The sequence below is a fragment of the Engystomops pustulosus genome, chromosome 1 (assembly GCF_040894005.1).
Source record: "Engystomops pustulosus chromosome 1, aEngPut4.maternal, whole genome shotgun sequence".
Classification (NCBI taxonomy): Eukaryota; Metazoa; Chordata; class Amphibia; order Anura; family Leptodactylidae; genus Engystomops; species Engystomops pustulosus.
Window position 1 is genome coordinate 63,321,845 of NC_092411.1, and position 26,182 is coordinate 63,348,026.

The 26,182-nt window shown below is 39.4% G+C and overlaps 1 protein-coding gene across 1 annotated transcript in view; it reads right to left on the bottom strand.

The window, feature by feature from the left end:
• Nucleotides 1-1,348: 1,348 nt before the first annotated feature.
• Nucleotides 1,349-26,182, bottom strand: part of KREMEN1 (kringle containing transmembrane protein 1) — a 112,380-nt gene continuing 87,546 nt past the window's right edge. Inside the window, exons 6-9 of the mRNA XM_072142224.1 lie at nucleotides 15,885-16,217; nucleotides 8,141-8,299; nucleotides 6,749-6,833; nucleotides 1,349-2,419 (exon numbers count right to left, since the gene is read on the bottom strand). Of these exons, the coding sequence (XP_071998325.1) occupies nucleotides 2,260-2,419; nucleotides 6,749-6,833; nucleotides 8,141-8,299; nucleotides 15,885-16,217 (737 nt within the window). The 3' untranslated portion in view covers nucleotides 1,349-2,259. The remainder of the gene's footprint in view (nucleotides 2,420-6,748; nucleotides 6,834-8,140; nucleotides 8,300-15,884; nucleotides 16,218-26,182) is intronic.

The following is a 26,182-nucleotide window of genomic DNA, read 5'->3' on the forward strand; positions in this document are numbered from 1 at the left end:
ACATTGGAAAATCGTACAGCTTTACATTACACAATCAATTATTTGCAGAAAGAGACATTATGAACAAAGAAGCGTAAGACTAATTGTATTAGGAAATACTTGAGACAAAAGTCAATCAATCATTTATAGGTCCAAAACAGTCGATGAGCTCTCAACCGAAACTTCTGATAACTGTAGTCAATACATTATCAATAAACATGTTGTTTATTGTTAAAACAATTGTTACACACACCAAAATAAATGGTTTATGATCTCCGAAAAGAAGATAATTGTTTACTTAGAGCCAATGTAATGACAGAAGCCCAAAACAGCTTTTAGTTCCAAGTATGAAAATATTCGGACTTTGCAAGAGATGGCTGTTTATGATGCGTCTAGATATATACATCTCACCTATTATTCTGATTAGCACTAAATAATGTGTTTCCTAAAGGTGAAGAATAGAAGTAAATATTACCCCTGATTATTGGTCACATTTGGTCAGATTTGTAATATTGTCTAACATAAATCTAGAGGAGACAGAAGAAGTTTATCATAGTGGCACATGATGTATGAAGATCTGGCACAACTTGAAAGAAACATCAGACACTCTTCTCTAAACTTATATTGCTTGTTTCATTTACTTTAGATCAATATTTTGTGGAAAAATAATTCCACGTCTTCAATAAACTTGATGGAAATTGTTAGCCACACCACGTTTCTAAACACTTTTGAAATTTGTCTAATAAAGTTCAAACAAGGATATGAAATGTATTTATGGCACCAGAAATGTACCAAGTCCAAAGGTCTGAATGGGGTTGTTGCATCTATTCAAGTTAGAAACCTTTGTGACTGATCCACAGAGGGGGAGATTTATTAAGTTATACACTAGTTTTGTGGTGTGCAAGCCTTGAAATAATCACAATTCCTTGTACAACTGTAATTATTTTCCCCCCTACATCAAGTGGGCGTGAAGGGGTTGGCAAAGTGGGCTAGGCGCTCCTGCCATGTGCCGAGCCGGTACTGGCACAGGTCGTAGCATAGTTCTATGCTAGACAGGACATGGCGTATAATGGTCTACCAGTGCAGCCAACCAATGGATTTATTGTGAAGCCTATTCAGTGTGGTGGAAGGCATAACATCGCGTTAGCACATGATAAATCTCATGATCCTTCTGTTATTATTTCATATCTATCGGGAGAGACATATCGTATACATACTATATGAAATCTGATTTTTTTTTTTAGGATTGTGTCTCTTGAAGAACAATGGTTTGTAAGCACATATGCAGAAAATGACCTTCTTGGATGAAATTTAAAGAAATATTAATCACCTTAGTGTATAAACAGATAACCAATGGCAAGGCACAACATAAAGTATCAGAAGCTTTATCTGAGCAGGTTTTATGAATTTGGCTGACATTTCCAAGACAGACAGCAATATAGAATGCAGGTTTAAATAATAAACTGAGAAGTGGGTACAAATACGCACATTCTGATAATAAGTTAGCTAGTGGCCCCATAAACATTGACACTCATTTCATGCAGCATTAAAAAAAGAAAAGAAGGAACAAAAGAATTAAAACAAAAACACCCATGCATGATGAAGGGTAGCAGATCTTCCTAAATTGTCAGTCCCGTGTAAAGTATCCATTCATTCTGTGCAAGAGACAATGTAAACTCTAGAATGAGGGAAACTGCTCCTGATTGGCTCATAATGTGATGGTTCCAGCTTCGATTTATGTTGTTCAGAAGTTATGGAAAAATATACACAATACAAAAATCCATTCTTGCTGTGGTTGTCCATGATGCAGTCCGAAATCCAGACAGTGCTCCATATTTTATGTCTATAGTTCATAAATATATTAAAAAATAATGAGAATCTGAATATTTCAGATATTCCTTTTAAATATGCAGAGCCCTGCTGTGCAGGGTGGAGCGTGATTGTATGTAACGCCTGCAGCATTAAGCTGTTGTTCCATCCATCCCAATCTCATGTTCTCTTTGACCTGTGCCAAGAGTTACAATAGACCATGAAACATTTGGCACGGTTCTTATCGCTCTTCTAGCTCAAGAATTTATGAGATCTTTTGGGTCCCAAATGCTTCTGGACTTCACATTGGTATCTCCTTGTCTCAGTGCTGGAAGCCCACGTAGAGATTGGATAGTCCATTTCAAAAGGTCATAAATATATATATTTATAAAACCAAATCCTAAGAACCAAGATGGAAGGCGTCTCCTAATGTAGCTCTGTGGATTTGAAATGTCTTGACCATAGTGCAAATTATTCTCCTACTAATGGGTTGCGATCATCATGAGGACCCTTGAGTTTCTTTGGAAAAATTGAGATTGATGTGGAAGGTTTGTAGAATATGCTCCATATTTCTCCTGCAGATCCTCGGTGGCAACTGTCTAGACTGGTGGGTGTGGCCAATCTTTGAGACCTTAAAAAGAGAAAAAAAAAATGTAATTTTTTATGTGTGAAATACATACTAGGTTTCATTGTAAGTCCAAGTATCAGGTAACATATTAATTTTAAGTGTGTTTTTAGCAGCGCAATAGAGAATATATAGAGTAGAAAGGAGTATAATTGCACCTTCACTCATTAGTTCATGTGATTGGTGGGGCTCTCAGTGGCAACGCCCCCACCAATCAGTATGCTGTACCATATCCTAAAAGAGGAAAAATGATAACATACATTTTCTGCCAGCCTGCTACAAAACAAATTTTAGATGCAAAAAAAAAAAAAAAAGAAAGAAAATTATACATGATATGGATGAATATAACATATGTAGAATAAGAAACTTTGTAAATTCACTGTGACCCTACTTTGAAATTACCGAGTCAAAATATGTGCATACAATTATGTATCACGTTGTGTTAAAACCTTGTTGTAATTCACTGCATGATCCACAGTTATTCAACAGGAAGCGTCAATGTTTACTTCTAGAGGATAGAAACTAGCCCATGGTCATGTGATGTCACACAGGTGAACGGCTCTTTAGTATCACAGAGTTATAAGTGTGTGTGTGTTAGAACATGCTGTGCACCTGTGTAACATCGCATTACCGCGGACTGGTGTTTTTTGTTATAGGAGCTGTTCTGCATGCCGTTCGGTTGAATCAGGTGCTCCAGACAGGGTCGCAATCCCATTTGTGTTAAGATATGGGAAATTTGAAACTTGGTGACTTCACTGCTACCCCACAGTGAAATTACCCAAGTCAAAATATGCAATTATCCAAAGCAAGGCAGCATTCACAAATAGTGAAAAAAGGGGTGATCTTGATTTCACCTCCTGCTGTGCAGCTGAAACGTTGGGAGGTGAAATAAAAACACACTTTTTTAACTACTTTTGGAGTGCTGCCTTGCTTTGGATTATTGTATACCTGGACTCATGGGCAAGAGGATAGCACCCTTACTCATCTGGACTGTGAGAACTCTTATTGATCTGGACTGTACTGCCAATTTTTTGTTTTACATCTCAAAATATGTCCATTAAATTATATATCATGTTGTGTAAAAACCTCATTTTAATTCACTGCATTAACGCATTGTGACTTTAACAAATGTAAGGCAAAAGCAAATCACAATTGAAGGTTTTTTAATTACTGCAGCATGTGAAATTCCGCTATTATGCATCCAACGTCTCTTTGATTGTAGCACATATTGTATTAATGTGACTTTGGATCTAATATTACATTAATATGTGACCGCTCAACGGTTGATACTCTAGATCTAAAAGGAGCTTTTGGTGGTGCTTTTTCAGTATCTAATAGCCATTTTCTTCTTTAATGCAGTGATTAATACCGAGTTATACCACCAATATTTGTAGTTCTATATAGACCTGCTTGGGTCATTAGGAGCACCTTATTTTGAGGTCATTAAACAGTAATTTAGGTAAACGGTTCAAGCACATTCGGACTTAACTCAATAAATCTGTGTCACTCTAGATATCTAAATGGATTACGCCATCCATTTAAATACCAGCAAGTGCTTAAAATAAAGCACTCTAAATGTGTTACTTACTGGAAAAACACCAAGACAAGGTTGTAGGAGGTCATGTACACACTATCTTGGCTGCCCATGCGGTTTCATTTTTTTGGTATTAAAACACTCAAAACTACATTCGTGTCAGGAGCATAAAAGTTTGTGAGTCAAGGGCACTAAGGGTTGAATATATGAAGCTTCCAGTATCATCTTATATTTAGGACTATGAACCACGTATTTTAGGTTCGGGTTGAACATAACCTCTACAAAATAGTGCCTCTTAGAATATTCTTATTGGGTATGAACCTCAATTAATTTCTTGGTAAGTTTTTTATGGGTATCCTGTAAAGACACATATCCTGTGCAGTAAAAGGCTCTGTTCACGTTCTATCATTAACAGCAGAAAAATAGCGCGTTTGGCGTTTGAGTTATATTGCCGGATTGGTCCCCCCGGCAAGTCATAGCGATGGCTAATTACTAGGGGCGGTTATTTGTGAATTGGCTGTTCGGCCACCCATCCATCAAAATGTCCAGGTTAGGTGGCCGAACCAGAATGCTGAACCCAACCTTTGGGTCTCCTCATCATTGAAGAACTCTTAGGAGTAACCACCACAGAGAGGTGTACTGCACAATCTCATCGAGCCTGCACAATGACATAAGGAAGTTCCCTGGCCAACATATTACCCATCTTGTCCTTGAGACAATTAAAAAAAATGCCATTTATGCCTGATTTATATAAGTTTTGACAATTATAATAAGGCACCATCTCAAAATTACTGCTACAATTTGTGGTTGTAAATCCCTAGAACATGAGATTTATGCTCATCATGTAGTTCAGTTGATTTTGCTGCCGGTTAGAATATTAGCTGTTGCCAATATAATTTAAGGCACAATCTTCTCAGATGAAGTTACCCATTACCAAAGAATTATGGAGCAACCATTCTGAACAAGAAGTAACATCATTATAATAGAATAAATGGTTTTAGCCCAAAAAATTTTGATTATTTCAATTTGGACTCAATTGTAATATAAGCTTTATTTATTCATTTTTACTAGAGGTTTTCTAGTATTATAGAGGCATGCACTAGAATGAACGAACAACATTTGGAATTGAGGTTTTGACCTTCAGTCGAGCATATTCCATAATTCATATCCATATACATTTTAATGTATAATTAAACAGGATGCATGCACATTCCATAAGTATTTAGTCAGTTTGTCATTAGTATTTCACTATGCCAAAATAGTCTTTGTTTTTTGGACAATAAAAACTATAAAAATTATATTTTACTAAGTGTAAGGCCCCTTTCCACACACTTGTTTGTGAGGACATATATTTGGCCACAAGTTTGTGGCCGGAGATACGTCCCCATAGACGGCTATGGCGACCTGGCGGCACCGTACATACACAGGGTAAAGATAGAGCATGCTCGATCTTTCCCCGTGTTTACGGCTGTACAGTGCTGCTTTCTATAGAGAGGGAAGGGGAAAGCAGCGCTCTGCCGTATACATCTGTGAATGTAGTGGCAATTGTTCAATGTACAACATAGATAATAATGGAGCAACAAAATTCAGTAACACATGTTCTTTAAATATGGATGTGGAAAAACTCTTGATGTTAATAGCACAATTATTAGTATTATGAGAACTGTATTAAAGACACTTAAGCGTAGATATAATATGCATTGTAAAAACATGTGTATAAAACCGCCCTAAAGGTGATTTCCAAGACAACAATAAGTACTGGCTTCGGACCTTCCAATATATCTTTACAGCAGGCAGATCTGATCCCTAAAGCCCATACCATAGCACAGTGATGGCGAACCTTTTACAGACCGAGTGCCCAAACTACAACCCAAATGCACTTATTTACCGTGAAGTGCCGGCAAGTAACTTATTGCTACTTGCTCTTCCACATCTTTCAATTGTATCGGCCCCCTGAGGCCTCCAATACAGTTGACAGAAGAGGACAAATTCAAACTATCATTGTAGCTTCTCTCCAGGGCCTCTCTGTGCAGGAAGAATGGTGGGTCCAGCAGGATGAGCTCCAAAGGTAATGCAGTTTTGTCAACACCTTATTACTATCCCCGCAGTTCAAAACAGCCAATAAAGTGTCACTTTAAAATAGCGCTGAGCTGGTCTTAAGTTGCCTTGAACTGCAGGAAGATTCAGTAACATTTGTTGAACTCTGTCCTTGGACAATGGCCTGAGTGCCCACAGAAAGGGCTCTGAGTGCCACCTCTGGCACCCGTGCCATAGCTTCGCCACTGCTGCCATAGCATATCTATGGCTCAAGCTTTAGGTGGTTGTCAGAGAAATCAGGAGGCTGAATATTGGGTCCCCTGCTGCAGGTTACCTGTTTGTAGAAGACAGAATTGGTACTTACCACTCCTGTATTCTCCTCCTTTAATAGAAAAACCCTCAAACACCAAAAAGTGGCTGGTCCACTGCCTCTCTACATCCCGGTAGTCACCGGACTTAGTACCCAGATCCCGGTGGTAACATGTTCAGAGGCTACACAGATGTCAGTACAAATGTCAATGTAACTGTGCCCCTTTTCACCTGATCATGGCCACTACCAAGATCAGCTCTTTAAATTAAACTACTTGATCTATATCCACACTGAAATTTGCCATCAAAAGAATATGTCAGGGAGGCTCTTAGCCAACCTGCACAGAGGTTGTCATAAATTGTACCCCTCTCTTTCTGAATCCTCCAAGAAGAAAAGGCATCTTAGCTTCCATAGATTGACAGTGACAAAAAAGATAGAAATATAAACTACTTACTTTATATTGAGGTGAAGAAGTGCTTTCACTAAAATAGCAATGAGGGTTAAAATGAGCAGAGCTGTAAGTGCATAGATTGTCCAACCTATAAGAAAGTGAGAAGACATGATATGTACATCTAGGGAGAGTAGTTCATAAAGCAAACAGCACCCTTAAACAAGTATTGCAGAAACCAGTAGTCCGGTGTGTGTACACGAGGAATAACACTGTTTCTGGTCATTATGTGATGTGTCACTTTCATTTTAATAGCTTTCCCTTCTGCAGTCTCTGTAAATATGCAGTGCACTAAAAGATGGTGGAGGAGACCTAGCAGCTGTGACTCACTGCTTCCCTTTTCTTGCTGCATACATCTTCTATTTAGAGCTTCCCATTGACACATCTTCTGAGTTCACAAAACATAATGAAAAGCAGTGTAGGAGGGTGAATAATAACAGGCAAAGTAAGAGGAGAAAGAGGCAGTTTATTTTGTTTCTTGTATTCTTCTGTATTACTGATTTATGAGACGTTGGTTAAAACGTTATACACCATTTAAAGGAAACCTACCATTTTATTTCATGCATCATGAACCAAACATACCTTGAGAATGCTGTAGCTACACTGATACAGAATCATATTTTGTTTAATCCCTGAACTGAGTGGATTTGCTGAAAAATCTATTATAAAATTATGATAATGAGGCTTTATTGCACCTTTGGCTACCCCGGGGCTCCTCCTCTTACCCTAATTATGCACTGCTTCAGCCTTGTCCTGTCCAGCATAAGCCGAGAACACTGTATTCACTGTGTTGTCCCTGACAGGCAGAAGTAATCAATCGCTGCAACGTTCCACAGCTGCTGTGTATGAGTGATCCAGCTCAGGTTGATTAGTCCTGTCTGGACAGTTCAGGCAGCTCCTGTTTATGTGGAAGTAATGTTTTTTTTGTACATCAGCCAGTGTGCACCCAGCTTTGATATTAATAATTTTTTGAGCAAAACCAATCAGTGAAGGGATTAAAAAGATATGTGTCTGCATCAGTGTAGCTCCAGCATTCTCAAGGTATGTTTGGTTCACAATGCATAAAAACAAATAGCAGATTACCTTTATGGCTTCTCCCATGAGATTAAAATCCCATTTTGAGAAGGAGGATTTGCCGGAGTGGCAACTACACAACAGTAATGTGGATAGCAACATGTCCAGCATTTGATTCACAGATGTAGTGGAAATATGTGTCTCAAAATAACTGCATACAAACCGACTCTTATGAAGATGTGTATTGTTAATAAATCTTGTACTCATCAGAATGAGAGTAATCTGAATAAATACGGAGTGAATGTTTTGCAGCTGATATTTTGTAGCATAACACTTGCTGTTCCCCAAGTAATAAAAAGAATCAGATGCTTGGATAGGTCTTACCTGGCACTTGCCCAGTTGGCCGGCTTGGGCTAGTTGTTATGACATAGAGGATCTTTGAAGACCGCGCTGCGTTAATGCTGAGGTTGGCTGTTTGAGTTATCAGCTCTGTCTGTGTCTGGTTGGATACTTGAGGCTTTTCCATGGTTCTCTCTTTGTATGCTGTCCAAAGACAAATAGAAGGTCATCAGAAAGGATATAATGCATATTCATGTAGATATGTAATATTCACTAGTTTCAGGCTGGAGCTCAAATCTCACTGTTCTTCTCCCCATATCTTTTATAAGAAAATCCAGAGCAGCACCATTATTAGACTCCATGGGTGCTAGTACAAAGAACACTGCTGGCTATATACTGGGGCAGGGGGCTGGCTGGCTACATACTGGGGGACAGGTGCTGGCTATATACTATGGGGCAGGGTCCGTCAGGCTATATATTGGGGAGGCTGTGACCAATGCATTTCCCACCCTCGGCTTAAACTCGAGTTAATAGATTTTCCCAGGTTTTTGTGGTAAAATTAGGGGCCTCGGCTTATACTTGGGTCGGCTTATACTCGAGTATATATTTTGTGCCCCAAAATTCCCCAAAATAGGGAATCCCAAAAAATTAAGTCACTGCGTGTTAAACATTTTAGGTTCCATTTCTTGAGCCTTTCTCCAAGTTCTAGAGTTGGTAACTAGGCCAAAGAAGAACCAATAAATGCAATATTTTGCATCACACCTTTGAAATACCGATGCACAGATAGGGTCCGAAACCTGTGCAGTATATAGAAACAAGAATCCGGCACACAGAATCACAGATGCTCAGTGGAGAATTCAATTGTTTAAGATTTATAATCAGATTGCTGATGGCAGGAAGAAAGGACATCCATGGGAAAAACATAACCGTATGAATATCGCCAATAGGTAGGAGGACCGCTGGACTCATCCTATCAAATAAATTAGTTTTTATGTTAGCAAATTATAATGATCTGCTTGTATGAATAATATACAACTCATTGTTACATCTTGGTCTTCTTCAATGTTATTAGCCATTGCTTATATTTATTAATAAATGGTGTAAAATTACCAAGAATTCAGATTATGTTTCCCCTGTGTTGTTTTTAGCTTTGTCTATGTCCATTTTTGTCCATCTAAGAGTTGAGCCATTTGTGACCTTTGGCATCAGGGCCGGCGCCATTACTTTCATTGCTACGGAGGTGGACTATGAAGTGGCAAATATTACATGTAATTGGCTATAATTATAGCATATGGCCACATATAGCCACAGCATAAAAGATAATCTTGTAATACTGGTAGCTGTTATAAAAAGGTTTCCTTTAAGGGAGACTATTAAGTTAATACTTAATTGATTATAATACTTAAAACGATCTTGGGACACAGTTAATAATATTAGTTGTCTATACACGGTGCCTCAGTAAAATGCAACATACGTTAAAATGACCACTTCACAACTGAGATGGTGCCTCTTCAAACCTGGAATCAGATTACAGAAAAGGTACAGACCGAAGCCATCACCATCACTTCCACTTTGATGTGACAGACTTGGATAAAACTATTTTATTAAACACTCAGACAAAACTGTTTAAACATTCCAGGAGTATGTGTGTATATATGGCTGGTTCTGGGAATAGTATAAGAGTTCAACGCCAGTTAACCCTTCATTGCTGGTATGATGCCGATGTACTCCCTGGCTCTGCTGCTTTCAAGGCTGATGACAAAGTGACAAAGTATTTATCAGACATTGACATGCATATATTTTCTAATGGGATAGTCTGATATGAAGCAGAAGGCAGTTCCATAGGTAGATCCACTATATCCTTTAGCTTTAACTTCTGTGCATTTAATTGGCGTCTATATCATAGAGTTAATGTCGTGTACTGTATACGTTGCCAAATTCTACAGAGCAAAGTAAATTATGTCTCATGTAGTATATTGTACTGTATATACAGGCAGTTTGCAGTTAACTTTGTTCTTGAAAAGTCAATATTTGGGTTTAGCTATACATATTAGGCCCCATGCACATAATTGTGTGTATATCACAGCTCTGTCATCCATTATTTGTGATCCATGTGTCAACCGCAGAAATGACTGCCCGAGTAAAAGACTACCAAACACTGGAAAGAATAGGGCTCGAGTGTAAAGCCTCAGGCAGTTGGCTCACATGGGGCCATGGAAACCATAGCCGTATGTATGGGCTCCGTGAAATACAATGGAATATGTGCTAGCTGGCGAAACAATGTGTAGCACGTGGCCCCAAACAATGTCCATGTGTATGAGGCTTTAGACTTGTATGGCAAGGTCAAAAATAATAGTGATGGTCTAACAGCTATTGAAGTTGTGGGGTCACATTAAGAATCTGCACATACTATCAAATCTCCACGCTTGTAAGATGCTGGGTGAGTAAAAAGAACCACTACTTCTCACCAAGTTTATGGAGTGTTGCTGCCTTTATTCCTTAGATGCCAATGCAACCTCCATCAACAGTTCCACCTCAAACAGGGGCGTAACTACAGCGGTAGAAGCCATAGAAGCTGATCTGGGGCCCGCAATGTCAGGAGGTCCTGGCCCCCTGACCTGCCACAATAAAGAATGGAGGATGTGCACCATTATATACATACACTCACCGGCCACTTTATTAGGTACACCATGCTAGTAACGGGTTGGACCCCTTTTTGCCTTCAGAACTGCCTCAATTCTTCGTGGCATAGATTCAACAAGGTGCTGGAAGCATTCCTGAGATTTTGGTCCATATTGACATGATGGCATCACACAGTTGCCGCAGATTTGTTGGCTGCACGATGCGATTCCATGATGCGAATCTCCCGTTCCACCACATCCAAAGATGCTCTATTGGATTGAGATCTGGTGACTGTGGAGGCCATTTGAGTACAGTGAACTCATTGTCATGTTCAAGAAACCAGTCTGAGATGATTCCAGCTTTATGACATGGCGCATTATCCTGCTGAAAGTAGCCATCAGATGTTGGGTACATTGTGGTCATAAAGGGATGGACATGGTCAGCAACAATACTCAGGTAGGCTGTGGCGTTGCAATGATGCTCAATTGGTACCAAGGGGCCCAAAGAGTGCCAAGAAAATATTCCCCACACCATGACACCACCACCACCAGCCTGAACCGTTGATACAAGGCAGGACAGATCCATGCTTTCATGTTGTTGACGCCAAATTCTGACCCTACCATCCGAATGTCGCAGCAGAAATCGAGACTCATCAGACCAGGCAACGTTTTTCCAATCTTCTACTGTCAAATTTCGATGAGCTTGTGCAAATTGTAGCCTCAGTTTCCTGTTCTTAGCTGAAAGGAGTGGCACCCGGTGTGGTCTTCTGCTGCTGTAGCCCATCTGCCTCAAAGTTCGACGTACTGTGCATTCATAGATGCTCTTCTGCCTACCTTGGTTGTAACGGGTGGCGATTTGAGTCACTGTTGCCTTTCTATCAGCTCGAACCAGTCTGCCCATTCTCCTCTGACCTCTGGCATCAACAAGGCATTTCCGCCCACAGAACTGCCGCTCACTGGATGTTTTTTCTTTTTCGGACCATTCTCTGTAAACCCTAGAGATGGTTGTGCGTGAAAATCCCAGTAGATCAGCAGTTTCTGAAATACTCAGACCAGCCCTTCTGGCACCAACAACCATGCCACGTTCAAAGGCACTCAAATCACCTTTCTTCCCCAAACTGATGCTCGGTTTGAACTGCAGGAGATTGTCTTGACCATGTCTACATGCCTAAATGCACTGAGTTGCCGACATGTGATTGGCTGATTAGAAATGAAGTGTTAACGAGCAGTTGGACAGGTGTACCTAATAAAGTGGCCGGTGAGTGTATATGTATGTGTGTGTACATATTATTGTATACATGTGTATATACAGTATGAATAATAATATGATGTATGGGTGGTCCCCTACTTAAGAACACTTACAGACGACCCCTGGTTACAAACGGACCTCTTGATTTTAGTAATTTACTGTACTTTAGCCCTAGGCTACAATAAACAGTTGTAACAGTTCTCAAATGTGTCTGTAATGAAGCTTTATTGCTAATCCTGGTTCTTATGAAAATTCAACAGTTTAAAATCCAATTGTCACAGAGACCAAAAAAAGTTTGGCCGAGGTTACAATTATAAAATATACACTCCCGACTTACATAAAAATTCAACTTCAGAACAAACCTACTGAACCAATCTTGTACGCAAGTATAAATGTGTGTATATGAGTGAAGAACTATATGTGAGATTATAAAAAACTAAGAGCCCTATTCAGAAGTCTGCTATGCGGTCCTACCCATCTTAGTTACGCCCCTGATCTCAACAATAGTGTAAGGAATGGACCTCTAGAATAAAACCTTGATACAGATATGGACATTAGCTGTAGGCTCTGTTCATGCGAGCGTAGTAACTTCCTTTTAGCATTTGTTGTAGAATGAGACCAAAATAGTCTTTGTAATGTAAAGGAACCTTGGAACAACAGATATTTATAAGCATCATTAACCTTATTTTTCAGGAATCTTAAAGCAATGTAAATATCCTGAAGTTTATTTGGATACAATAAAGTACAAGAGTATAAAGGAGACAAATAATCCTTTAAACCTACAGTCAGACACGGGGTCTTCTGCCAGTAGTACCCATGGTACTAGGACCATGGGTTTAAAAGAAGGTCACTTGCTTTTAAAGCCACCATTTCAGCCGTGTGAAAAGCTTCCGATAGACTCCAAACATGTCAGAATACATTTTCTTCTGATGGAAGAGAAACTCCTTGGTAACCAACCTGTGTTAAGGACACCAGGTGGGACTTTAAAGGCAGATATTTCTGCTTGGCTGGTTACCTGGAATGCTGATGCTCTATTCAGTATGGGATCATTCTGTAGTCTCCTTACAATAACACCCTTAGATACCAGACAATAATGTCCTCTACAGCTGCCTATTCCTTCATTTTTATAGGTAGGGACGGGCCAACCGGAGGATAATTGACCTTACAATGGGACAACTCACTCAAAGAGAAAAAGAAACTTTACACCTTGGATGCTATTGTCCAACAACAGAAGAGCTTATAAGTCTCACATACATTCTTCTAATAAAAGACGGGGCTTGTTTCACTTCTGTGCCATTCTAGCAGCTGTTAAAACATACATGACAAACCGTCTAGAACTTAAAATAATGGCTACAGATGCACATATAAAATCTGTAGAGCATGCTCCACATGCCATCTGTTCAGATCCGATATGGTATAGCTGATACATTGCAATTAGCTCCTATCCGAAGATGTATGCTGAAGTCCAAACCTAGAGGACACCTGTTAAAAACCCATCTCTCCCTCTCTCTGAAGTGGTATTTTGTTTTCCTGTGCCATATGAAATACTCAGCAAAGATGTACACTACTTTAAAATAATTTTAAAAAAATATATTTTTACATATTTTTACATATGTTTATAATGTAAAAACGATATAATTTTCTGTTTCGACACTGCCAACTAAAACTAAAATCAATACATAAATCAAATCTGGCTACAGCCCCCACTGAGCTGACTACAAGAAGAGATCATGAATAGTATGGGTGCCCATACGCCTTCAGTCACCACGACCTAAATCTGGGTGCTCTATACAGGTTAAGTTTGGTTAAGTATATTTACCAGGGACACTTATTCATAGATCTAGGCTCTGTGACTGTTGGAATCTGGAATGGGTCTGGAAAGGTAATACGGACGATTGCGAGAGCACCTCCATGCTGCAGATTCACAGGCTGTTACATGGTCTCACCCTCCCCCTGCTCCCTCAGCATTTCCCCCTCCCTCTGCTTGATGTAATCTCACTGCAGCACATGAAGTGTGGGAGGGGGAGGGGGAAGTGGTCCTTGCACACTAACGGCTTGCGAATCTACAGCAAGGAGTGGATCTGAGAACCACCCCAGCACCCTTTCAGTCTTATTATCAGAATTTTAAAAGTTGACTTTAGAAGGATGGATAACAAGTATAAGATTACCACAGTTACAGCGGTAATCTTGCAATGATTACAAATGATTTTGATGGCCGATTTCCATTTAGTATTCAGTTGAGACAATGGAGTAACCTGCTGCCAAATATTAGAGAGGCAGGGACATTTATCCTGTAGTGGGGTGGAATTAAGTATAAGACTTATCATGTCCTATCCCTCCCACCAACCACATCATGTACATACATTAAATGATCAGTTAATGATGCAAAACTTATTAGGTTTGCCTGACCTCAGTCTAATGTGTATGGCCACCTTAAAGTGATATTCTAGTAATTATTTTGTTTATGTATACTTAGGATGTCAGATTAATTGAGGTAAGAAAACAGACACCATGCCAATCTGCTGTTTAAAGATTCTGCAACATTTGGATGAACCCTGAAAACTGATGAGATACATTGACATTGAAAAGCGCTGTTGTGGGTCTATTTCTTTTGGAGAAATAGATTTATCTGGTGACAAGTTCCAGTAGCCTATGGAATGCGGATGCGGGCAGCTGCAGCCTGTGTGTGCCTGTGTCAGTCTCCTCTCTCCACACTCATCCAGTGACCTTCCCCACTTCCTGTCATGTGCATTGAAAAGGCAGAGGAGGTAGGGGGATGGTGTGGAGGAGAGGTAGAACACATGAGGACACACAAGCTGCAGCTGCCCCTCCTCAAGCACTCACCACATGTTGCTTGCAGGGAGCAAGGTAATGCAAATTAAACTTATATAAACTACTGCTATTATTCTGAATGATGAGAAAGGCATTTTTAATATCGGCATAGAATAGGCTATTTAAACCTCTGGCAGGCTAAAAATAACATTCCTGGGGACTGGTATGCTTGAAGACTTCACACATCTGTAAAGGTGGCATGCAAAGGCAATATCCACTAGTGTCCTCATATAAATTTTAGTGTTGCTTAAATCCGTGAAACTATAAAAAAAAATGTGAAGAAGTAGATGAGCACTAATATATATATATATATATATATATATATATATATATATATATATATATATTTTCATTCATGTGACCACTGCAACATTTCAATTTGAGAAAGACTCCAGACCTCAGCAGTTGAAACGTTGCAGTGGTCACTTGAATAAAAGTACCCAATTTTGGTGGAATCTTGGAGTGCTTCCATTTTTCTCTTCAATATTCATTGGATGGACTAAGTCCAGGTCCTGGGCCCTGCACCTGAGTATCAATTTTTGCATTTCCTTTTTTGTTATAAGTCCATAAAAAGAAAAAGCGTCTCCGCACTGCTCATTCTACGGTGTCTGTCCAACGCAGATGTATCGGTACAGTGTGAACTAGGTAGCTCGGAGTGTGTGCATAGAAGACCGTTGCTGTTAAGGTTCCCTCGCGGTGTTGCTCAGCCTGAGCACAAACAAGTCCATAAAGTGATTAAAAAGAAGAAGAGGCGGCACTCACCAACTCTGTGGAACAACTTCTCTTTATTTCAGCACACGGTGTAGTACAGGGGGAATGCTGGAGCCATAATGGCTCCATGGCTCCAGCATTCCCCCTGTACTACACCGTGTGCTGAAATAAAGAGAAGTTGTTCCACAGAGTTGGTGAGTGCCGCCTCTTCTTCTTTTTACTCCCTTTTTTGTTATATATAATCTTATGGGCTTTAACACGCTTATGAACAATTGACAAGACCAAATGTATCAGCCTTGTTCTATGATGTAAGTATATGTGAAATAGAAAATGGAACACTTCCAATGTAAACTCTATATCGAATCTGAATTCTTACCTTTATAAACAAGTGAAAATCCTTGGGCATGATTGATGCGATCAGAGAAGAAATACAGGATAACAAAATCTAATGAGATGTTGAAACTTTGTGATGGGTGATTCCTGCCATCAAATCGTACCAAGACTTGCTTTGTGTACCCGTCCAAAAGCTCTACCATATCCCGGGAGTCTTTGATGTCAAAGAAGGTAAAGTTAAAATGAATGGAAGCAGCTCCTGGCACTTGAATTGTCCAATAGCAGGCTTTTCCCGATCCATACGAGTCAGGAAAATCCGGGGAATAGATGACAGAAGCCTCCTTGGTGTAATTTCCACCACATGCCCCAATCAGTGCTGCAAAAATAAGAATATTTATACATGAACAATGATGGAAAAAGTTTTGTACATTTCAGCAGTTCATAATAACTTGTTAGGCTGTTTTAGAGCTGGAAAGCCTCCGTCTGTAGTTACCATCGTCTTTAACATGTTAAAGGTTGTCACTTGACACCAAACAACCACTTTAAGTAATTGCAAACATTTCTATTAGTCTATACCTATGTGAAAATGTACTCGGAATAAAAAAGTGGGATTTTTTTGATGCAGTTGCAGTTTGCACTTTAAGAAGTAGAAACAACTGGGGCAAAAATACTGTTAGTGTCCACATAAATATAGCGATTGATCCTGCTTATAACATATAATACATTATTTTTCAGACTGGATGTCATATATACTATACTCAGTAATTTTACATCAGTTAGGATAGGTAGCATCCCTGGAGAGATATGCATCATATTTTTGTAAGGTATTTCAAAAGAAGGCAAGTAGATGGACTTGTGTGAGATTTTCTATGAACAGCATCTCCACTCTGCTAAAGAATAGTAGGATCAGGCTTCTGGTTAGATATTACAGCAGAAGCAAGTTGCTGGGGAGCAGTTTGAATACAGAGGACCAAGTCCAGTTACAATTCTGGATTACAAATTCAGATTTGAAACCCGTCTCTTTAGGCAAGCTTATCACATTCCCCAACTGCATTAAACTTCATCTCTCTCTGTACTTATCCATCCATTGTCCTCCTCCCGTCTGTTATCAGCCAAACAACAGATACCAAGATACAGGTTTCCCCACAGTCTCTTTGACCCTGGGCTTTGTATAGAAGATGTTGGTTAAGGACTGGTTCAAACAGCAGCATTTTTTTATAAATTATTTTTATTCTATTCGCTTATAAAGAATTGCTGGACCATTATACAAGCTCTTATAACTTTTCTGTGACCCCTCATCCTCAGACTGTAAGCTCTTGGGATCAGGGCCCTGACTCCTTTCGTTCCATATATTTGTACTGTGTAATGTGGTATTTTATTTGCATATGTCCAATATGATTTGTAAATCTAAGGAATATGATGGTGCTATATAAAGAAAGATTATTATTATTTTTAATAGTCCTGCTGCTACTACTAACATCACACAAAGGTATTGTTGTAAAGCATTGGGTGAGACTGCTTACAATAGAGCGAATAGCTGGAATTACAGTGCCCATTTTTGCTTTGCAAATATTTATACAAATGTTTCATAAAATTCTTCATACTGAAATTGTGTAGACAAACCTTGATTTAACAACTGCATAACTAAAATAGTTGAAGTTATGTTTTTAATACTAAAGTCACATATTTAAAACATTATATTGAGTGTGCCAAAGATTATGGGCGCACATACAAAAATCATATTGTGTCCAGACAAACTTTTTAAAAAAACCGCCAAGAATGCAAAACGTAACACACTAAACAGTTCCAAATACATTTATCTGTGATGATATGAACTTAATACTGTTTTTTCTTATCTGAAAACCACATTGAAATTAAAGCATATGAAATTATATCCAAAACTTATCTATATTCAAAGGCAACTTGACAGCCCATTTTGGTCATAAGGGTCAACCAAAATACACTTAGAATAGGCTTCTGGGCCGCCATCAATCATCTAGAATCTGCAGTGGGATTTGGGAGCAAGTGTTTGATTTCCCTTCAGGACAAACACAGAGAAAATATAAAAGTTGATGACTTTTTGTTAAGATAATAATCTGGAGTTACCTCCTCTCCCCGTGTTGATCCAGCAATGCACATCCAGATTGACTCCTAGTCAATGATTGGCTGTGCAGTGACAACAGTCCAGGAGTCATGTGGGAGGTGCAGGGATAGAGCCAAAGGGGAAAAAATTAAATAAAAATAATAAGTTTGACAACACCCTTTGGGACGAATACTTTTGTTCTGCTTATTGTGAAGCTGAAAACATTTTCCACACTAGGAATGCCAAGTCAGGGGAAAATTATATTTGGCAAAATTGCCAAAATCACTAAGTGAAGAAAAAGATTGAAATCCAGTGTACGCCATCCCGCCCACTTCTACTAAACATCAGACAACAATCTTCTGTTCTGGTTCCATGCCCTGGCCTTCAAGGCTGTGAACCAAGGTCTAAATTCAGAGCCACATACTTGACTTCCCGCAATTGGAAGGCGTGTGTGACCACAGCTGTGTCCTTCTACTGAAATGTTCTTTCTCAATCTGACCTCTGAGTACACAATGGCCTGCCCACACTCTAATAAGATACACCACATTGTTCTCACAGACAGGCCTCTCAGAGGCTGGAAGAAAGCAGTAAATGTTTACTAGAAATGAGGGTATATCTGTACCACAATCTGATGTGGTGTCTGAACACTAAGAAGTTCCAGAGGATTTATGAGTAATCCCGTTTAGACCATGGCTTCTTTCTGTCCGGGTGAGAGGTTACACATAATATTTAAATAGTGGGAATAACTTTCCTTAGGAATAGTCACAGTAAAAGGAGTATTAATTAGATTTAGATATTGTGTTTAGTGTGGAAAGAAGACCTCTATCTATTTCTAGGATTTATATTCAAGGTGGTGGAGTGATCCTTCTAAACATGTCACCTTCCTCATTTATTATTGTAGCATCGGCTGCACTCATATCACACATTTGTCAGGAAAGCTTGCGGGGAAACATACGCTCATCAGAGGACATACTAGCATACGTGGGACTGATGCAACTGTATGCATCCATCCTCGGGGACGCTGATTGTATATTCTGGGCGGATCCCATTGATGTAACTCTCTATATATTCCCATTGAGACACTCATAACCAATATTCATTGTTCTTCTCACTTTTAGAGGGGAGTGTTGGGAAAGGACGACATATCTCACTGTATGAGTATGCAGTGGAATACGTCCTAGATTTTTTTGGGTTGCTTTGCTGGTAAATTAGAAATTTGACATTGGTAAAAGTTGCTTTATGATTGATCCAGAAGTGAAATCACTGTTGCGTAATTCATATACAGATGTACCATTCCGTCACTGTTTTACCTCTTTACCGTTTATACATCCGACATCAGACATCACTCTGACCACTGTCACATTCAAAAGTTCTCATGTAAAACGGTAGTAGTCAGCTGTATAAAGGATGGAGAAAATAAACACTACAGGGACATCATTAACACCTTCATGAATGGAACAAAGGCAATAATCTTATCCTAAATCCTCAAATGATCATTGATCTACAAAGAAACAAAACAGCCTCAGGACCGATCACCATAAAAGGCCTGGTCATTGAACAAGTCCTAACCTACAAGTACCTGGGCATGCTCATTGATGACAAACTTCACTAGGTTGCCAACAGTGATAGGCTCTAGATGCTGCTCATTTAACCACCATATTTCCACAGGAAACTCAAGTCTTTCAACATATGTTACAAGATCATGAGAATTTTCTCTGAGTCTTCACCTCAATAGTTATTAAAAGGGCCCCGAGCACGATTGGTTCACCACTATTTCGGTTTGGAGAAATATGGCAAGACAGATTCCTCCACAAATTAGAAGCAATCACAAATAACAAATTGCACCCAATGTACCCTATTATAGCTGATCAATTGAGTACAATAAGCAATCACTAGCACCAGATAAACTGTTGAACTGCAAAGTTCCAGAACTCCTTCATCCCAAAAGCGATTGGTACTAATAGGTAAATTGCCCAAGACCTGGGCACAGTACCAAAACTAATGTTACTACATAGATACAGCACCAAAACCAAACTACTACATAAATCTGGAACTAGAACCAACATTAGTACAACCATAGTACGCAACCATAACCAAGATTACCAAGTAGATATAGGACCATAACCATGATTACTACTTAGATTCAACACCACGGTTACTACATAGATTATTACATTGATATGTTACCAGAATCAGGGTTACTACATTGATGCAGCTACAAAAACGAGATTACTACATATAAACAGTAATGCAACTAAGATGACTATATAGATAAGCTAACAGAACCAAGATTACGTTACCATAACCAAGATTACACCAAAGTTATGTTACCAAAAACAAGGTAATTTCATAGATACATTGTTAAAACCCAGAATCCTACTTAGTTACATGACCAGCACAAAGCTTACAGCATAGATACAGCTTTGAAACCAAGATTACTACAAATATGTGTTTTGTTACACCCTAGTGATTTAATACAGATCTTGTATATTGATAATAGACTGCAACACATTATTTTGTATCAGTGATAAGATCCTGTAGGGTTTAAACAAGTGTTACCTTCTGGGGTCTCTGGCTATTACACGCTACCTAAAGCGCTTCTAGACCGCCTCCCGGTGTTTCTCGTTCTCCCTCTGTCTGCTAAAAACTTGCAGACGCAGTGAGCATCAGCTCCGTGCTGCCACAAGATGACCAGCAGACAGTGGGAAGGGAGAGAACCGAGGGAGCAGGGAGGAACGGGAGAAGTGCTTTGGGGCATGTAAAAGTCAGAGCCCCCAAGGCGGCTCTGGTAACAACCCTCAAAGCATGCGTGTTTCATTTACATATATATACACAACTTTATTTTATAATCGTAGCGCAGGAACTCTACTAATAAACATATGACAGTTTTCACATTGCTGGGAGCATTAAGGTTTAATAAAGAGGTAATCTGATGGGTGATTTACTTTAAAGGGCTTTGCCCATGAAAAAAAAAAATCGCAAGTTTTAATTCCTTAGCAATGTTTACACAAAAAGATCATTTTTAACGCCTTACTATGCAATTTTACTTGTTTTATTAATTTATTCTTTATATATACGCATTGGGGATTATTTACTAAGGTCCCGCGGCCGCATTTTCGTCACGTTCTCCGCCGTTTTAGGGGATTGTGTCGTACGCTATCAGATTGCGTCGCAATCACACCGGCTTTCACGCGACACAAACCCGGGGGAGTTCGGGGCGATCGACAATTCAACGGATTTGGACAACGTGCGGGATTTAACATTTAAAATTATGTCGCAAGCCAAGCACTTACATGCAGCGGGAAGAAGAAGGTGAACTCTGGCGGACCTGAGCAGGGAAGCGACACATGCAGGATCGTCGGACAACGCACCTCGGGGATCGCGCAGGGACGGGTAAGTAAATGTGCCTCATTATATTCTTTATATATACCACTATTGGCCACTAGAGAGAGCATCATCTATCAAGCCTAAAAATACTGCAACATACATAAAAAGTATTGCTGCAAAAAATAGTAGTATGAATATATACAGGCAGTCCCCTACTTAAAACACCTGACTTACAGACGACCCCTAGTTACAAACGGACCTCTGGATGTTGGTAATTTACTGTATTTTAGCCTTAGGCTATAATAAACAGCTATAACAGTTATCAATGAGGTCTGTAATTAAGCTTTATTTTTAATCCTGGTTCCTATGACAATTCAACATACAGGCGGTCCCCTACTTAAGAACACTCGACTTACATACGACCCCTAGTTACAAACGGACCTCTGGATATTGGTAATTTATTGTACTTTAGTCCTAGGCTACAATGATCAGCTGTAACAGTTATCAAATGTGTCTGTAATGAAGCTTTATTGTTAATATTGATTCTTATGACAACCCAACATTTTTAAAATCCAATTGTCACAGAGACCAAAAAAGTTCTGGCTGGGATTACAATGATAAAGTATACAGTTCCGACTTACATACAAACTCAACTTAAGAACAAACCTACAGACCCTATCTTGTATGTAACCCGGGGACTGCCTGTATTTAAAATCAAATTGTCTCAGAGACCAAAAAATTTTGACTGGGGTTACAATAATAAAGTATATAGTCCCGACTTACAAACAAATTCAACTTAAGAACAAACCTGCAGACCCTATCTTGTACGTAACCCGGGGACTGCCTGTATAGAACTCCCAGAAGATAATATTTAAACCAAGATGTACACTACTACACGATAATGCGCAAAAAAAAATAGTAATTTTATTATTATTGCAAGTTAAAAATATAGCACCATAATTCATTATTAGATAAACCAAAATAAAAACCAACATGGGATACAACCCATAGTGTGTGCATAGTATTATTAGTCAGTGCAATATATCAAACACCCCACAATGCATTTCATAACCTCTATAATACATGTAGCGAGATAGTAAGTAGAAAACCCATAATTAAAACATATCTATAGTGCTCAACCTCAAAAAGGATCACATACAAATGATAAATAATATTTACATCAAAATCGGGTGAACAATATAGGGGGTGGCTGAAGGACCCTGATGCAGCGCACCACCACGACGCGCGTTTCGGAGCAGACTCCTTTGTTTTCTATTTATTACCGCACTATTATAGTGGTTATGAAATGCATTGTGGGGTGTGTGATACATTGCACTGACTATTAATACTATGCACACACTATGGGTTGTATCCCATGTTTTTTTTATCTTGGTTAGTCTAATAATGAAATATGGACAATTTTTAACTTGCAATAATAAAATTACATGTTAAAAGACCTTTGAGAATGTAATGATTTTAAGGGGATATACAAGTGCTGTGCTGCCACAGGTAAGTACAGATACCAGTAATCAGTAAATTAATATGAGTATTAAAATCAGTAAAATTTTTTGGGGTACACATTACTTTTAACTAGAAAATATTTTTGAAAGGGAATATGCACTGTATGTTAAGGAACACCTTTAGAATGTGAAAGCTACAACCTGTTCCCTATGACCCCTCTCCAGTAGCCGCTTGGCCCGTAGCTTATTGTTCACAGCTATTATATCTTTTGGGAGGCAGAAGTATGAAATGACGACAGCTCCGAAATACTTGAGACCTGCTGCCGGCAGCTGTTGGTCTGGATGCCAGCCTGGTGAGATATCTATTGTTAGATCTGTTCCCAGAGGTTGCGGCTTTTTAAATGTTGCATGCAGGACCCACATTGTGATACTGATCCTATGATCTCCTTTGGATGCATTAGAATTTTTGCCATTCATAAGGAAGAGTCTAGTTATTTTAATCCCAAAGACAGACAGAGAAAGAAGCCACTCAGTTGTCAAAGGGACAATTACTTTAATAATGATTCTCCGGATTGTTTTAATTCTCTCTTCAGGTCTTTCATATTGCCATCATTTTTCAAACTATTATTAAATGTTTAAAGGGAATCTGTCATCAGGGAGCTCATTGTTACCTGAAGACAGGTTCCAATAGCCCATGGTCATTTAAAAAATGCCTTTATCAAATATGATTAAATCCAGTGAATTTTAATAGATTATTTAACATTACTTGACTCCCTACCAGAAGCATGTGGTGAATCCCAGGGGGGAGGGTGGTGGTAGGGGGAAATTCAAATTTCATGAGTCGCTTTCTCCCTCCTCCTCCTTCAGCCGCTCCCCTGCTCCCTGAGTGAGGAGGAGGGATTGAGGAGAAAATGACGTCTTGTGCCGTTCAAACTGCCCCCCAGGACTCACCATATGCTGCTGGCCGGGAGCCAAGTAATGTAAAATAATTGATGAAAAAGAACTGCATTTATTCATACTGCTGACAAAGACAGTTTTTAAATGAACATTCCATAGGCTATTGGAACCTGTATTCAGGTAAAATTGATCTCCCTGATGACAGATTCCCTTTAAAGCCAATCTACCATCAGAGATGGTAGACTAGTACTACTATAAGCTCCTGAGGACTCCTTTATCTCCAAACTTTTTTAATTATAACTCTATATGCGGCAATATAGAGTTATACAAATTATGCTAAACAGTATGAGGCTTCTACGCCTTACGTTACAGGAGAACCACAGCTTTATTATTTATTCACTCCCCCATTAATTTTCTTGTCCTGACAGGTCCTTTCTGAGCCCTGATGTAACCTGCTCTGTGCACGCTGAACGGATAAGACCAGGAGGGACCAAGCAGAACTGGATGAGTAATGGGGGAGTGAATAAATCATAAGCAGAGGCGCTCATCAGTCTGAGGTGCTCCAGTTTATGTCACCAGGGCGCCTCAGACTGATAAGTATTATTTTAATAACTTTATATTTACAAAGTCGCGTCATACAGGGTTAGAATAAAAGAAGTTCAGAGAAGGGGGATTCATCAGGAGCTTGAAACTGATGGTAGATGTCCTTAAAGGGATAAACTAGTAGCAACTTTGAGGCCTTCTGGAGTATAATATTTTATTATGATGCAAATTTCTTCATAGTATTGTCTGTCCTTTGTAGAATTAAATTAATAGTCTATGCAATGGTGTTGTGTATGGTTTAGCTTTAATTATTTTACTGTTTAACCTAAACAGTTAACCTTTGATTAACAGAGGAACCTGTAATAACTAATCAATTCAATATGAATATATTTGTATTAAAGGGGTTGGTCACTATTTTACACAAGTTGCCCATGTGCCTTTAATGCCTTGTAGATTACCCCTGAATGCTCATCAAGTGATTACAACTCTGCTGAATAGGTGTAGTCATCCTGCTCCTTCCCCCTTTCCTTACAGTCTGTCCACGCTGACAGAGACAGGGAGAGGGAGGAAGGGTGATGTGATGAACATGCAGGTATTGTCTTGGTCATCAAGCCCCCCATTCCCCAGCCTAAGCTTACTTAATGGGGCTAATTGAGCCAGATTGTTGACAAAAACAGCGCTTGATCAGGCTTCAAAGACTTTTGCAGACTGATTGACTCCAGGCATCCCCCCCCCCCCATGGCTCAAACAAAGAGCCATTAAAACTCTCAAATCACCAAGTTGAATAGAGACAGTTATGAAGTTATGGTCCGTCCCACCAGAACACCAAATACATTTTTGGATTACATATTCTCAGGAAATCATAACAATCCATTGTTCGGGGCTCTAGGATACTCGGTTCCAGAGATATCCATATCTCTGGATAGGACCATAGCAAATGGGTCAGGTTTGGTATCAATGCAATCCAGGGATCGACCTGGATCCAATGATACCAGAACCATGACCCTACGACTTCCCCTGGAGTAGCTGTGGCTTCTCAAGGGCCCTGGATGTAATACTAGGAAGGAGTGACCCATGACTCCTTCTTAGGGTGGACAGAGGTGTGTCCACACCTGATATAATCAGGCATCACTGAAGGGACCTTGTCTTCCACCTGGGGGAAACTTTAACATCAACAAGCGCAGGGAGGATCTAAAAGTGTGGACTATCCACCCCCATTAGGGCCACACACACAAAGGTAACTAACTCACCAGACTGTTTGGCTTGTAGTGCTACCCGTGTAATTTGTGCTCTGTTTACTGTATATATTTATCGTGTGTACTGTATTGTCTAGTGTGCCCTTAAGGCAATTAAATATAAAATCTAATCTGTGTTGCTCTTTTATCTCGATCACGAATCTTACGTCCGGGTTTCTCGCTTATATACATGCTACCGGGTTGGTTCCTCACCCTATATAATCCCGTTATGGACCAGGCTTATATTAAAGGAGAACTGGTTGCAGCATAAGGCTGATAATATTCTGTCTCACTGCGGCTAGTGAGAGAGATCTTATAGCCATTTAGGGATTTGATTTATTGTTGTGCCATATCCGGAAGTTGTGTGGACAACTTTAAATCACTTCCTGCACTTATCAGTACCCGTGCATTCTGGGAGTGTCTATAAAAGCATAACTGAGTGACCTTGCGTACCCTTCAGGGGTCTGGAACGTTGCGGTTTCCTTCACAGGTGACATCACATGAATGTCCGGAAGTAGAGACAGAGACAGCAGCTGTGTGTGTATGCAAAGGGCAGCATTCGAAGTAGGCAAAGACACAGGTACATATACATGCAGAGACATGTCTAATAAAAGATGTTTATAGAAAAGTGGTCAACCCCTTTAAATCATTGTAAATGGATTTATTATGTACAATTACTACAAGTTATTTACATCCAATTATAAAAATGTAATTTATGAAATGCTAAATGTGAATGGATATACCTAAGCAGCTGAGTATTTCAACCACAGGTCCAGAGCTTTTAAAAATGACATAA